At 30.4% G+C, this 16,681-nt stretch overlaps 1 protein-coding gene across 7 annotated transcripts in view; it reads right to left on the minus strand.

Moving 5' to 3' along the window:
• LOC126880627 (protein lap4-like) overlaps window positions 1–14,859 on the minus strand; it is a 506,864-nt gene extending 492,005 nt beyond the window's left edge. For all 7 annotated transcript variants that reach the window (XR_007696657.1, XM_050644639.1, XM_050644640.1 and 4 more), the window contains exons 1-2: window positions 14,521–14,859; window positions 5,757–5,874 (exon numbers count right to left, since the gene is read on the minus strand). Coding sequence is in view for 6 of the 7 variants with exons in the window: in XM_050644639.1 (XP_050500596.1) it covers window positions 5,757–5,874; window positions 14,521–14,682 (280 nt within the window). In the remaining variant the exon portion in view is untranslated. The remainder of the gene's footprint in view (window positions 1–5,756; window positions 5,875–14,520) is intronic.
• Between the last annotated feature and the right edge of the window lie 1,822 nt (window positions 14,860–16,681).

A 16,681-nucleotide genomic window follows, 5' to 3' on the forward strand; every position in this document is an offset into this window, starting at 1 on the left:
TCAATTTTCTTGCAGGTGGCTTCTGTGAGAGTCCACGACTCAACTCCGTACAACAGTGCGGGAAAGATATAACATCGTAGTAACCTGATTTTATGAGTAGTGATAAATCATGACATTTAAATAGCTTATCCATTTTTTTTAAATTCAGATCTTGCTTTCTCTATCCTACATTTGATTTCTAGGGAATGGTCTCAATTTTCATTGAAGTTATATCAAGGTAGGTGAATGTTTATACTCTCTATTTGTTGACCGTTCACACTGATTCGTCCAAATTGCTTTTCCTTCTTAGAGATTAAGATATCCACCTACTACATTTAGGTGTAGGGAGTATAAACATAAAAAATGTTCAGAATTGAATAAAACAATTGAAGCGTCCCATACATTAGCTTCATAGCTTCACACTATATACAGGGTGATTGATTAGTAGGGTAAAGCTCAATAGCTCCGCTATAGTAATAGATAGCAATAAAAGATAATAACAAAAATGTTAGCTACCGTTGAGCTTCACATTACAAAATTAGTTAGAATATTACAGGGTGTTCGATAACACAGTGACAGACCTAACTTATGTTTTTTTAAATGGAATACCCTATATTTTATTTTATATTCGAAATCCTGTTAACTTCTCCATCACAAAAATATAAAGGTTTGTAATGTTATACAGGGTATTTACAAAGTTATAACCAATTTTGTATGAAAATCGTAACAAGTTCAACTCCCTGTATAAATAAAAATAAGCACAACAGCAATGGTTTATTAATGCCATATTTTTTTAATTATTGTCAAAATTTTTAAGAATTATTGATATTGCTAATTTTCTTTATATCAAATACTGGGTGAGTCAAAACGCAAGTACATTATTTTCTCAGTAATGTTAAATGGAACACCCTGTATTTTATATCATTATTGAAAAGTAACATTAACGTACTTTAATTTTTATATAACATTTCCTATGCCCAAATTGATAGTTTTCGAGATATTTTCATTTTTCAGAGCAAATTATTTTAGGTGTTTAAATTTATCTAAATTTTAAGTAAGCCATGACTGAATTGACAATTGAAGATTACCGATTATCAATCCGGTAATCAATGTAACACTGTAGCAAATAAAGAAATAAAAATAATTTATTAGTAATACATTTTACAAACAAAAACACAACCACTACATGCAACATTTTTGAAACAATTAAAAACTATCTTTTTATGTAAATGCAACAAATAAACAAAGAAAATTAGTAATAAATTTTACAAAAAAACACACAAACACAAAATACAATATTTTGTGAAGACAATTAAACACTACTTTTGTATGTAAATGTAACAATGTAACGATAAAGAACGAAACATAATTTATCAGTAATACATTTTGCAAAAAAACATGTTTGAAAAAATTAGAAGCTACTTTTAATAAAATATTTTTAATAGTTAATTACATAAGGCGTTCAAAATTATCTCTTAACACATTTATGTGCGCCTAAAAACGATCATTGAATGAGCTACTTACTCTACGGAGCATTTGTAAATTAACACATCGAAATACACTTTGTATTCTATTTTTCATCTCATCCCTTGTTGTTGGAGGTATTTTAGAAACTTCATTATTAACGTAACCCCAAAAAAATCAGTCCAATTTATTAAATTCTGGTGATTTGGGTGGCCACGCTACTGGTCCATTGAAAAATGAAAATATCTCGAAAAGTAATAAATTTAGACATAGGGAATGTTATCTAAAAATTAAAGTACGGTAATGGTACTTTTCAATAGTGATATAAAATACAGGGTGTTCCATTTAAAATTACATACTGGGAAAATAATGTACTTGCGTTTTGACGCACCCTGTATTTGATATAAAGAAAATTAGCAATATCGACCATTCTTGAAAATTTTGACAATACGTTAAAAAATATGGCATTAATAAACCATTGTTGTTTTGCTTATTTTTATTTATACAGGGAGTTGAACTTGTTACGATTTTCATATAAAATTGGTTATAACTTTGTAAATACCCTGTATAACGTTACAAACCTTTATATTTTTATGATGGAGAAGTTAACAGGATTTCGAATATAAAATAAAATATAGGGTGTTCCATTTAAAAAAACATAAGTTAGGTCTGCCACTGTGTTATCGAACACCCTGTAACATTCTAACTAATTTTGTAATGTGAAGCTCAAAGGTGGCTAAAATTTTTGTTATTAACTTTTATTGCTATCTATTACTACAGCGGAGCTATTGAGCTTTACCCTACTAATCAATCACCCTGTATAGTATTTTTGGGGTCATTTTATATAAACTTGCCCAAGGGTGTATATTATATTTCTTTCAAACGTGGCTAGCAGAACTCTCTTTTTAAAAACATTTCAGTACTCGCCAACTACAACAATAACAATAAACATTCTATTACAAATGACCCAAAACCGGAATAATAAACGCTAAGTTAAAAGCAAAGGATCGCATGGGCGAGATGCACTGGAAAAAGAAAAATAAAGATTTGACAAGTCAGAGAGAGAGACGCCAGAAAAGATTCTAAAGACCGAGATTCTATTGTGCTGGTAATGATATCATTATGAGGGCATTGTGCCCGAGATATCTAGATTTAGATTATAGTTGTGTGAATTGCAAATGTAGGCCGTATTAAAATGACTGAACTGCTTCATACACTATTTCTTTTTTTGATGAAAAAACAAAATCATCTCCACATTTTTATCTCCACTTTTTTAAATTTTACAGGAGAGGTAAAAACTTTTATCTTTAAGACTAGTAGGAAATTAACTGTTTTTGTGTATTTTGTTGGTTTTAATATTTACTATAAAGCTGATGAATGTTTTAAAAACGTTTCTTTTTTTTAATTTTAAAAGACCTAGAAACCGTATTTTTTTAAACAGAAATGACCCGTTTTTACAATGAACAGGCACTAAAAGAAAAAAAAAATGGGCATTATAATGTAAATATTGTTTATTACACACATTAAAATGCTAAATACAAGCTGATGAATATTTTAAAATTGTTTTAAAATTTTAAATGACGTAGAAACCACAATTTTTTTTGAAAATAGATGACCCGTTTTCAAAATGAACAGATCATGTTGTAGAATGGGTATCTCTAGGAGATAACCCCTTTTCGAACTGAACTGGTTTGTGGGGTATGCTGTGCTCAGGCGCGGATACAGGGAGGGTCAACGGGTCCATGGACCCCCCTATTGTATTTAGTCTATAAGTATTTTTTTATTATTTATTATTTTTCCTGTTAACGCTAAACTTTGAGCCATCAGTACAACACTAAATTACACGACAACCGTTTTCAAAGAATTGAAGGAAGCCATAAAATCTAATAAAACACCCTTCTCTCAAAAATAATCTGCAGGCGCATTTGTTTGGGTACCGGTGGAACCATAAACAACGGAAATATTTTTCTCAATTCAAAGAATAACAAAAATGATATTTTATAATGCAAATGCATGTTGGTGGTAAATAGCAGTCTGATTTTTGTATGAGAGTTTAATGAAAAGGTAACAAATCAATTATTGGATATTCTGTCCGACAAAATGCATGGGACGTTTTCGTAGTCTGACGTTCGAAACCTGTGACCTGTTCCACAATTAAAACTTTCCCTGTTCCAGTGTTCCCGTACATCAAAGTTTGTCCGACTAGACACAGTTAAGCTATTAACAAATTTTCAGATTGCTATTAATAAACTTTTTTTTTGGTACGTGAGATCCAGGCATATGTACATGTATAAAGTACCTACTCTCCAATCTATCAAAGATTATCTTACATCCCCACACCTCTACAGTCAGAATCTTCGTGATTGAATGGACAATAGTGTAGAGAGACTGTTGAAAGAGTTAGTAACTAGTAAGTAATATTGTAGCTCTAGAATTTTGTTTATTTTTATTTTATTTCTCTTTATTTTCTAGTTTGTTTTGCTCAATTTGTATCTTCTCTCTACAATAAATTGTCAGTACCTTTGGATAGATTTTTGAACTGCTAGTGTTTAAAAGACATTCCTAAATTACATGTAAGAGTTCTCATATTTTGTATCCAGCAACCCATGTTTTATTTTCTCTCTCATTTTAGGACATTCTTCATGTTTGTCTTATAGTAATAGTAGATATCAATTTTATCTACACTTGGAGATCGTTTGTATTTTTTGACAGGCATTTTTGATACTAACTACAACATGTTAATGATGCAGTTTGGACATGCTTGTTATCCGGCATATTTATACAAAATAAAAATAATTGATAACAATTTTTGTGATATTTGCAATGAAACGGCAGACTTAGATCATATATTTTTTAATTGTAAGAAGTACACACATCACACATCAGTCGGATATTCTTACAAAAAATTTAAGAAGTTTAAACGTTTACGGTCTTTCCTTTTGATTTCCTACATGCCTGCCTTACCGTGTGGGGTGGGTATGTAGAGGTAATCAATAATTAATAAAAAATGATAAGAAAAACCCTTGGATGAGAAAAGTGTAACCCTTGTCCTTATCCCAAAATGTTTATTAAGATTAATATATCTATTCTTAACAAAAAGGTCGGTCAGACTTAGATAACCTTAACTTAGATTACTATTTAGATAAGATATAATATTATGTTTATTTATGTTTTGTTTATATTATGTATAATTGTTTTGTTTGTATTATGTTTATATTATGTACTACTTACTTTGTTTTTGGCCGCATGGTCTTATCCTAAAGCCAATAAAAAAAATAATAATAAATTTCTAACTTCCTTTCTCCTTATAGGTACCCCACTGAGACAATGATTCATCCTTTATCACACAATTATGATAATATAAAGGTAACTAAAAATAGTTCGGGAAAGATATTTTGCGACCAATGAACACTATAAACATTTGCGTTGTTTTTGGTAGGCGATAAAATAATTGGTCAATGATTCCAAAGAAACGGTTTATCATACATGAATTATGTAAGAGGAATTATTGTTGATATTTACTTTCAAAAGGCGTACATTGAATCGCATCGCCATTATTGCATTATTTATATGGAATGTGTTTGTCATCCATGATTTCTCAGTAATAAAAATGATACGGTAATGGTAATACCTACAATAAGCAGTTTGCTGTTACGCTTTAAATTAACTTTGTTGAATTTATTATTAATAATAAATAATAATGTTTTATTTTTGATATTATTTTTAAATTTTAGTAAAAGTAAAACTTACATTTTTGTTAATAACAATAGTCCATTGAATGCAATTTTATTTTGGGGGATACGATAAACTTAAATTCAAGTTTGAGGGATCGCTACCCTTATCGCTCGCCCTGCCATCTTGGAAAAAGGGGTTTTCGCGCTATATCTTGTAAACTAGCAACTCTACAGAAACTTTTATCAGGGATTATTTGCAGCAAATTAAAATATGTACATCCTCAAAATATGTTCGGTTTTAATTAGTATTTCTAGTGTAGGTTTGGTACTTTTGCTTATCACTGTATCATTTTTTGATCAATATCTCGCCCAATTATTAAAAATCTTACGTAACCAATAACAGATCGATCTAATGCAATTATAGTTATTACAAAAGTTCAAAATAACTGGTGCGACACTTATTCTTGGCAATTAATTAAAAGCTAAATACAAACACATTCAAGTTGTCAATATAGTTGCATAGTTGAATGGGATAATAATAACTTCAAACAGGTTTTTTGCAGGCAGGTACTGGTGAAACGAGAAACAAGTTGTTTATATATAGAAGCAGATAAATTTTTGTTGATATTGCGGACTTACCATTTCTGGAGACGTCCAATTCCACGAGATGTTCGAAATTTTGAATATCTGGCGGCAAGTTGTTGATTTCATTATCGCTTAGACCGAGTTTGCGGAGTCTATGAAGTCTAAAGAAGTTCTGAAACAAACAAAAATTACGGGTAATACATATTATAATGCTGTTGCTTAATGACAAAAAATAATTAAATTTAATTAATTAATTATTTAAAAGGTAGTGAAAAGAAGATTGGATATCAAAATTGTTTATTGAAGTTATACTTCTTAAGGCGCGATTGAGAGTAAAATTTCATAATACTGCGCGCATGCGCACCAATGAACTGTCAATACGGATGGAATGGCCATGTCCCATTCAAATAGTGAAGCAAGATTGACACCAACATACAAGAGAGAGGTCCTAGAGAGAGACAGACAAGGTGTTGGAGAATTTGACAGGCCGTGTAATTTGAGTTGCCTATATAAATGGACCCGATTGAATCAGTATTTACAGTTCGTTGAATATTTTAACTTATATTTTAACTTGGCTAAGGCCTAATGCTGATTGGCAGTACATATTTCAAAATTTAACCACTTTTTTGTATTTAGGGGATAAATAGAGTACACAGTGCCATACTTGGTGTTTAGATACTTTTCAGAATTGTTATTTGTATTTATCAAAACAAATACCTACTTTCCTAAAGTATTTGGGAGTTAAATAATTTTAAAACTATTTAAATACTAAATTAGTGACTGTTTTATACAAAGTGAAGAAGTCCTTGATTATGTTTTTATGTTACTTTTATATTTAGACTTTTATATTTCCCCGATTTAAGTTGATATAGGCAACTCAAATTACACGGCCTGTCAATGTTTCCACCACCTTGTCTGTCTCTCTCTAGGACCTCTCTCTTGTATCGTGGCTGCATTAGTTGTCTTTGTGCCTATTCCATCCGTATTGACAGTTCATTGATGCGCACACAGACAGTATGGCGTTTAGTTGTTACATCTTTATAGTTATGTATAAATATATCAGTGCAAGAAAAGGTGTGAAAATAATATATTAGTGTTTTTAGTAAATATATTTATTATAATTTTTGTGTCTTTGGATTTGTCTTCCTCAGGAGTAAGATGAGTATTATTAAAACATTTTATTGTATATTTATTATACTTCACCTTGTCTGTTTGTTACCGTGAATTGTCATTAGGTACGTCCGAACCGATACAGACACAGTCCTCGTAGCGTATTTGGTATAGCATTCGGCTAGAGATCGAGAAGTCTTGAGTTCGAATCCGGAGCAATCCTATACTTTTTTTTTTTATTTTTTTTTTGAAAGCGGTAAGCACAAAATTAGTTTGGTGTTTAAAAAAAATTAAAACAAACGGTTTAAAGTATATTTATTTTTAAGAAATCATATAATAGAAGTATAACTTCTTACGTGCGTACAAAGTACACACACATTCTTTTTTGTTTGTTAAGATTAAGAGCCGAAAATTGATAGACGGCAGATGCCGAGGACTAAAAAGGTATAACCTGTTAAATTGATGGTATGTACTCGTAAAATACCGCCTGTTCGAGTCCCGTTTTTTTAGAATGGAACTTAAAATTGGAACATGCTGAAAAAATTGTCATAATATCACCAAGAAGCTTTATTTTGTTTTAAATTGCGGCGGCTCGATAAAATAATAAGAACTGTGCTATTTTCGCCTCCCGGAAAAATTGTAAAATTCCGGAAAAATCAATTAGTTTTTTTTCAAAATTTTTCCATAAAATGGGTAAAATTATGGGTAATATGTCATAATGCTATTGCTTAATGACAAAATAATTACCTAAATTAAATTCATAAATAAATAAATTAAAAGGTAGTGAAAAAAATATTGGATATAGAAAATGTATATTAACAGTAAATGGTGGAAATGAGAGAGGTCATTAAATTGCTAATCCATTGATGTTCTCCGTATTTCCATTAACTGTCGCAATCCTTTTTGACTTGGAAATCTTTACGCTATGAAAACAAATTTATAATCTCGACCCCTAATTCACTTCTTATTTTCACCATTATGTGGATCAACATTGCTGGAATTAGAAGCTTAAGTTCAGTTCGCTATTGCATTTTTATGTTCCCCAAACTACTAAGTTCTTTGTGGTACCAGATCGCACTAAAAGGTTTTATTTTACACTTGGATATTTGAATTACACCTTACTTCGACTCGACAAAAATAATCAGAGTCTTTGTAATGACTTTCTAGTGTTAAACAGGGACCCTAAAAACTTAAAGGGCACCTTGGACAAATAATATGAAATAGATATTACAGCCATTCAGGAGAGCACACAAAAAGAAAATTTCTGCTAGAAATAGAGAACTATGAATTTTTCAACAGGAGATAATGAATGCTTATTTGATGTTGGATTTCTTATTAGTAAAAAAATTTGTCAATATAGTGATACTATTTGAACAAGCCACAAACAGGTTAGGTAAAATAAGAATAAGAGAAACATATAGAAAAACAAACAATAAATGTGCAACAGAATTGACAGAAAGTAAGGATGAAGATATGAAAAATAACATTATTATAAGAAATTTCAATGCAAACATTGGAAGGGAAGATGTATACAAGCAAATAACAGATGGAAAGAGTAACTGAACATAAGTAAGAGGTAAGAGTAACACAGAGACCATGTTGTAAATAGCAGAAGAGTAGTAGAATATGCTTTTGAACATACTTAATACCTGAATCATGAGACTTATTTTGACCAAGACCACAAAGAAATTCAAGAAGATACCTGGATATCAGCAAGTTGCCAGTCAATTAATCAAAAATAAACTATATGCTAAGCTAATAAGCTAAATTTATGAAAACTATAAGACAGTCAACTTATTGGTTAAAGTTAAAATGGATCAAGTAAAACCTAAGTACAAACAATAAAACTAACTGTAAAAAAGTAATAAGATATAATAGAGTCCTACTTATTACAGAATGAGAATACTTATTAAGAAAAAAAATTGAGAGCAAGTTGAACAGAAACTTTTAAGGCAGATAGCAGGTGATATAGAAAGCATATTATGGGAAGAACAAAAAAAATACAAGGAGCAGACAACTTAGTATTACCAAGAAGAAATAGACAAAAATAAAAACAGAATAAGTAAAATAAGGATAAACGCTAAAGAAAATATAGAAGCATAAGCTGAAAATAAAAAAGACAGGAAGTGAAGATATGCAAGTTTTTTTTGTTTTGTTTTCTGGCCTTGATTTAGAACAAATTTGTAAGTTAAGTAAAAAGAAAAAAGTTGGTCTTGAAGCAGAAATTGGAGCTGTATTGAAGAATACAGCTAAATATTTAGATTGTAAGAGCCATTTACTTTCACTGTTTATCATAAAATAAAAACCCTCAGTATGGATGATGCCCAAAAGGTGAAAGCAGTTGGTTTAAATATAATAAATCAGCTGAATCAAGAGCTTTATGTAGACATAAACATAGTTTGCCAGAAGCAGTTATGAAATTTATAATGCCAGTTCTTAGGGACCTATCCTAAGGACCAGGATAGAATTAGCAAGAAATGTGTTTGTAAAAATGAAAACAATTATCTACAACAGAACTGTCTAGAACCAAGCAGTCTAACTGTGTATACTTTTACATACATCTGATCTGGACGGAACTGACTTCACATACTGTTTAAAATTTCTGACGTGAAATTGGTGGTTAATAAATAATAAACATTTTGTTTGGTGACATATTTTAATGTAAAACGCATTGTAAAACAGGTAACATTATGTATTAAACAAGTATTAAGTCAATAATTTAATGCATTCCTCTTGGTAAATCAAGAAAGTATTCCGGAAACCAAGAGTCGGCCATTGTTATATCAAGTTATCAGCTACTTTTTATTAGCTACTTTGGACGCCAGCATTTTGCTCATAGGTTCTATCCTGGGTATTTTTATATCAATGCCTAGAACTTCGAGTAAGAGCTCTGAGAGGTTAGGTGTTTTCCATACTACAATATGGACATGAAACCTGGACATTAAAGCAAGAACATATAAATAAGCTACAGTCATTTGAACTGTTGTGTTAGAGAAGGATGTATTGCTAGAAAGGGGCAAAGAATTTGAAATAATAAACACAATAAAAATAAGAAAGTTACAATATCTGGGAAAGGTAAAGAGTAATATGGGTAATGAAACACTAAGACATATCGTCCCTACCATTTCGGTGAATGTGAAACTATCGAATGTGAAAAAACAGGTTTTTCACATTCGATACCTTGTCCTCGCATTATATGTAATACATCTTGTGGCAAATTCTCGTTATTGTAGCTTGATTAGGAGCGCTGGAAATATGATGTTTAAACCATCAAATATGAACATTTTTTTCATTTGGTTGACTGCAAACTGACGAAAATGGTTATATTTGATATTTTGTTTTGTACAAAATATAACTAAAGGTATATTTGTACAACGCTAAATGTCGAATGTGTCACATTCGTTAGTTTGTGTTGTAATTTATTCAACAGTTATTCAATTATAATCTGTAAACTGTCGAAAATGCTAAACTGCTGAGAAGAATAAAATGCATGTGTTTACAATTAGTGCGAATTTTGTTTCAGTATCGCTTTCAAGAAATTCTTGTGAGGCAGTTTATGATTTCATTCTAACGGATTTTCATTATTTGATTATACAGGTATTCGCTATTATACATTCACTACTTTGAATCATCGGACCTAAACAAATATTTGATTAATACAAAAAACAAAGTAACGAATGTAATTTTTTGAAAAGAAAAAAATGATAAGCAGTTCAAATTTGTTATCAATCTAACAAGGAATAAACATTAGGTACATACAAAAAATATAAAGATTTTCCCATTTGTCAATGCACTGATTTAGGAGTCTCTAAAAAAGAGTTATTTTGCTCTCCTGAAAAGAGGCTGTTCAAGTATTACGTAACGCAGGTTGGAGGAAGGTCAAAAATCTTCAAAAATTTCGTTACGCAATAGTTAAACGCCCATTAGAGTGCGTTACGTGGGGGGTGAAAAATCTTCAAAAATCAGGTTACGTAATACTTGAATGCTCAAAGTACCACTTTTCACATTCGAATATATTGCATATATTCGGGACGATATATTGCATGGAAAGATAATAGGTGGAAGGCGTATTATAAGGAGAGAGTCAAGATAGAAAAATTTAAGGGACAGGTTTAAATACAATAACATAGAACTCTTCAGAGCAGCGGTAGATAGAGTAAAGATAGTGATGATGATATCCAACCTCTGATTGCGAGACAGCACTTAAAGAAGAAGAAATAAAAAACCTATTGACAAAGTGCACAATTTCTTAATTGTTTAATAATATAATTTGGAATCGCTGGGCAAAAAAGAAATGATGAAATTAAAAGATAAAGATGGAAATATCATCACCATATTTCTATACTTACAGAATTATACAATATGTATTCAACAAAACCATGATAAGCAACTAACAGAAAAGTTAGAAAATTCAGGAAAAAGATTAGGCAACCAAGGATCACATAATTGATACCTGGTACAACAACACATGAAATAAGGAATGCATCGAAGAAAAAAGAAAAGAAGTAACGCTAAGAAGAAGAAAATATCGTTTCATTTTTTAATAACTTAAGGAATAAACTTTCCCACACCTTGATTTATGTTTGATAGCATGTCCCTATCAAGTGTCAAAGATAAACAAATGAAATTGTTAAAATCAAATTGAAGTGTTACAATTTTTTCCAATATTTATATTTTGAATGGAACAACCAGTGCTAGTGATAACGGGCCTGTAGGGGATGCACTGCAGGCTGGCGCCCCTATTAAGAGGGCACCAAAATACAAATTAAAAAAAAACCAAAGGGCGCCTATATTAGTTTTGTGGGCAGGCTAGCGCTGGGAATGGCAACAACAAACTAATATGAATAATATAAAAATTTGGGACAACATAAAGTTTAGGGCAATGGCCATGCAACAGCATGAATTTTGTGAACAGTGTTGCCATATCTGTTTATAATTTAGACATATGAATTTAGACCTTGTTTAAAATGTTTTTTTTTTATAATTTAGATGTTTTTTAGTTAGATAATTTAGTTAGAGTTTACAGTCTACAGTTTAAGTTAGTTTCTTTTTATTACTATTTAGTATTTTAGATATTTTATTAGTTACAGTTTAGAAATCTTCACATTGTTTAGTATTTCTATTAACTAAAATAAAAAACTTAACTTAAAAATAAAAAAAATAAAATTGGTCTACATGTACCTTCAAGAACCACCCGTTCTGTGACCACCTTCCACGAGGTCATTAACCGCACAAATTATGGTTCAAGTTCCTATCTCTCTAAAACTATTAAATTAGCAAACACATTATCTCCGCAAATTGATTTCTTTGTGAACGACTTTACTGCGTTTTCCACACAATTACATTTATACTTAACTTAATGTTCTAATTTCTAGACTGATTTGTCAACTACTGTTACTGTTATTGTCTTTGTTCTAGGATAAGTTGTATTTGTCAATTTCAAAATGTTCTAGCTCTCAATTGTTAAATGAGAGCAAGTAATTTTATTCTTTATTATTGTTTGTTATGTATTTACCAATTTTGTACCTACTAGATCTTATTTTTCTAATTTGTGTGACATTTTAATTTATTTGTATCATGTACTAATGGACTTCGGTCCGTAAATAAATAATAAATAAATAAATAAACTATTGCCACTATTGATTTTTATATAATTTTAATGCTTTTAATATATTTTCTGATTTATATCTAACATTTGTTTTCGATTTTTAAATTATATATTGTGTTCTATTCAATTTTGAATATTAGATGTTACAGTAAGAAATATTTTACAACATGGCAACACTGTCAGTGTTTTTAGATTACCTCAAATGTCAACTACAAATTGGTTATCGATGGCTTAGTGTGAAAACCTCGTATCTCATTAAATTACAATTTTACAGGAGAGGCAAAAAACTGATTTTCTGCATAATATAACCTAAAAACCAAAATTACCGCTACATATTTTTAATTCGAGCACATCGAGACAAATATCTGATATTGGCATAGAGCTAAAAGTGTTAAATGTTGCTATTAAATTGGAAATACAAATATTAACTATGAAAAACACGTAAATATCCTTGCAGTATATAGAGCCTTTGCCCAAGTAACTATGATAACCTCGTATATCTTGATATACGTGTTTTTCATCTTAAATGAGGTTGTGTTTATTATTATTTACGAGGTTTTCATTTTTCATAGCTTATTGCACACCTCCAAATACTAGGTTGATACAGTACAAATCTTTTGATTTAAGATTCATAAAATGTTTCTGTACGCAGGACTACCTTTTACTGTTCAAAAAACATTTCTACAAGTCGAATCTCTCAAACAAATACTCCAAATTAAGTACCAAAGTCTTGGTTATAAATATATGTGGTATTCACACTAAATCAAGAGAGCAATTGATATACGTGGTTTCTTTTTTCGGCTGTAGAAAATAGTCTAGTGTATTTGGATTTTTTCTAACAGTTGTAAATCGTGAGACACAAGGTTTTCAAACTAAAACCACCAAAATGTCATTTTCGAAAAAAAAATGAGATATGAGGTTTTCACACTAAGCCATCGTTATGTTTGGTTGCCCTAAACTTGATGTTGTCCAAAATTTGTACACACTAGGAATATTAAAACACTACAGCTAAATTCAGATAGTCATGAGATTCAGTGTGTACAAAGAATACCCCCAATACAAACTAAATGAGAATCTTATTGACAACATTACCGTTCTTCACGGCATCAGCTGTGAAAGGTAGTATTAGGCAGGTACTTGTAGAGGATTATCACTATTAACTGCTGTGGAATACTGAAGGAGGAGTTATTTATGATAATTCACAGAATGACAAACCCTCTTGCAATATACAGTCGAACCCGCTTATTGGAATAGCAGTAGTGCCAAGAAAAAGTATTCTCCTATAACAGGGATATTCTAATAACAGATCATATAAGCCTAGTAAAAACGTTTTGGGGCCTCAAATTTTTATTCCTTAAACCGGGATATTCCTTTAACCAGTATTCTAATAAGCGGGTTCGACTGTACAACCTTACTGATTCCAACGTTCTAACAGAGTGTAGATGACTTACAAACCGTTGGGCCAAAGGCCCTAAATTTGGTAAGATTATATTAAGATGGTAAGATTATTGCCTTATGACATCAACCTCAAATATCAACTTAATATTACCAAAAATAGGCTTATAGACTTTTTACTGTTTTTAAATTTTCTGTTCATACATTTAAAAAGTTTAGTTACTTTAAAACAGACTTATGCAGACCATTAACCAAAGTCAACTGATGCAGTAAAAATAAATTTATGAGCAATAATATTCATCATAGAATATCCAGACCAGTTGTTGTGCAGTCATAGGTTATCAACAAGGTATGAGGAGTGGGATGCAAATTAACATCACATAATTGCTTAAGCTAATAAATATTCATATGATGTTTAGAGCAAATTCTATTTTCAATAAAACTATTTTAACTCTTTTGACATTACCCTACCTCTACCACTATAACAGGTAATAAATCATAAATTAAAATTGTAAAATAACAATAAAACAAGCATAAAAAGTAAACATTTTATGTATTATACGATTGCTCGAAATAGTTCACGAAGAAATACACATGAATGTATCAGGAAAAATAAAGAAACATTGAAAAATGTATCCCCTCTTCCTGCTAGCAGTAAAATTCCTTTTAAAAACTATAAATTTAATAATAATCGGGTTCACTCACCTTCGGAAGAACTTGTATCCTATTGGAGTCTAAAAGTAGCTCTTCTAGGCTCCTAGAATACCTTAATATCTCCTCGGGAACATTTATTAAAGAACAATGTCTCTTATCAACAGTTTCCACTTGCCTGTTACAGCCTTTAAAAATGGGTATGCACCGAAACATGTCTACCACTAATCAACGCACATAATTTTACAACTAACACTCACTTAGAAAATCACTTTAGATTTGAGTTGTGTACATTTTTTTGATAAAACACGGGTTTTCCTTTTCCCTACGATTACCGAAACGTCGCTCTACACATCTCACAACACGACAATCAGACGAGCATGAAGCACCACTCCCGCACTGATAAATGAAAAAACCCTAACTTAAAGCTAGGGATGGGAGATGTATAAAGAGCTGTGATTTTATCGCTGATATAACTGTTACATAAACCAACATCAATAAAATTTTCGTGGCTCATTATAACTATTTTTTTTAATAGTTTGTTGATTTCAAAGATTTCATTAAAAATCGAATACATATTTTAAATGTTTACAAGAAAAAGGAACCTCAGGAACACGAGAAGAATATGTTACCCTCAGACAATAAGTCAAGCAAAGAATAAGTCTCGAGAAGAACGAATGCTGGGAGAGAATGTACAGAGACATAGACATCACGATAGGATATAACCAGTGATGTGGGAGAGAGGATGATATAACTCTCTACCATATCACTGGATATAACAGATCAACGGAAACATGGAAACAAATAAAAAAATTCAGAAGTAATAAACGAAGTAAAAATAAATCGCAAAAAAACAAACAAAACAATCTGTTAACATACAGTATAGTGCAAATGTCTGGAATAAATTCGTTATTTCGCAAGCCAGCGACTCTAAGGAAAAGTCCTGAAACCAGTAGAATTAAATTTTTAAATTATGATTTTTTGACATATATATCATAGTGACGTCATCCATCTGGACGTGATGACGTAATCGATGATTTTTAAAATGAGAATAGGGGTCGTGTGCTAGCTTATTTGAAAGGTTATTCAATTCTCTGTTCGGTAATATAAACATTAATATAATTATTTATACAGGGTGGCCAAGAAAAAATTTTTTGATTTAAATTAATTGATACAAAAAGAAGAATGTTTGTAATTTATTTAATTTAAAATACATTAAATATAAAAATGTTTCAGAATAATAAAAATTCACTCTCTATCGCGCCTAAAGAAGTATAACTTCAAAAATGTGTTCTTTATTCTTTAATAACAATTATCTATTTCTCGTAATGAAGCAAGTACATATTACATGAAAATTAAAATTCATATATGTATCTCTATGATCCAATTTATAAACTAAAAATTATAAAATATCACAAAATAAAACTATTAAAAATATTAGGAATCGCCGACCTCTATCAATGATAAATGCTGAAAATATCTTTGCAGCTGTACCAACTTAAAATTCTTGTTTGAATTTACTCCCAATTTCTATATTTGTATTTTTGGGTAAACCCATATGAATGTGTAACACAAATATACTACGAACTTTTTATTTAAAAAATTACTGTTAATATTATATTTACCTAATATAATATTTACAATACATATAAAATTGGTGAACTTGTTTTAGGTTGACATACGCCAAATGATAAGTGTCAGAAATATGCTGAAATGTCACTTTAAAAAAAATATGAAATGTCATTGGAAAATACCTTTTGAGATACGAAGATCTTGGGTTAGGCAACCAAACATACATATGCTGTGTTATAGTTTATAGTTGAAGCTGTTTGGAGAATAAAATATGTACTTTAAATTTATTCCTTTCTAAGTAATAAAAAACGAGACTTAAATTGTCTAAGAAAAACACTGGGTGTTAAAGATAACAATAATAAAGAAGAGATAATATTATAAAATAACAAAGATAGTTGAAGACTGTCTTCTACAAAACCTTGTACAGCTCGCAAAGTCAGCCTAATGAACCAACAAATTGCACTTAAACTTATAGTATTCAGTTTTAAAGGTTCAATCAAATTAAATTTAAAATCAATCTATTTCAGAAGTATGTATGTAGGTACATAGTATGTATGTACAGCCGGTTCCTAAAAAAACTGATACGACTCTTAGTAAGATTTCATCATGTTGAGCAGTGTATTTGATTGATCTGACATTATAT

Source organism: Diabrotica virgifera, chromosome 2, assembly GCF_917563875.1.
Source record: "Diabrotica virgifera virgifera chromosome 2, PGI_DIABVI_V3a".
Classification (NCBI taxonomy): Eukaryota; Metazoa; Arthropoda; class Insecta; order Coleoptera; family Chrysomelidae; genus Diabrotica; species Diabrotica virgifera.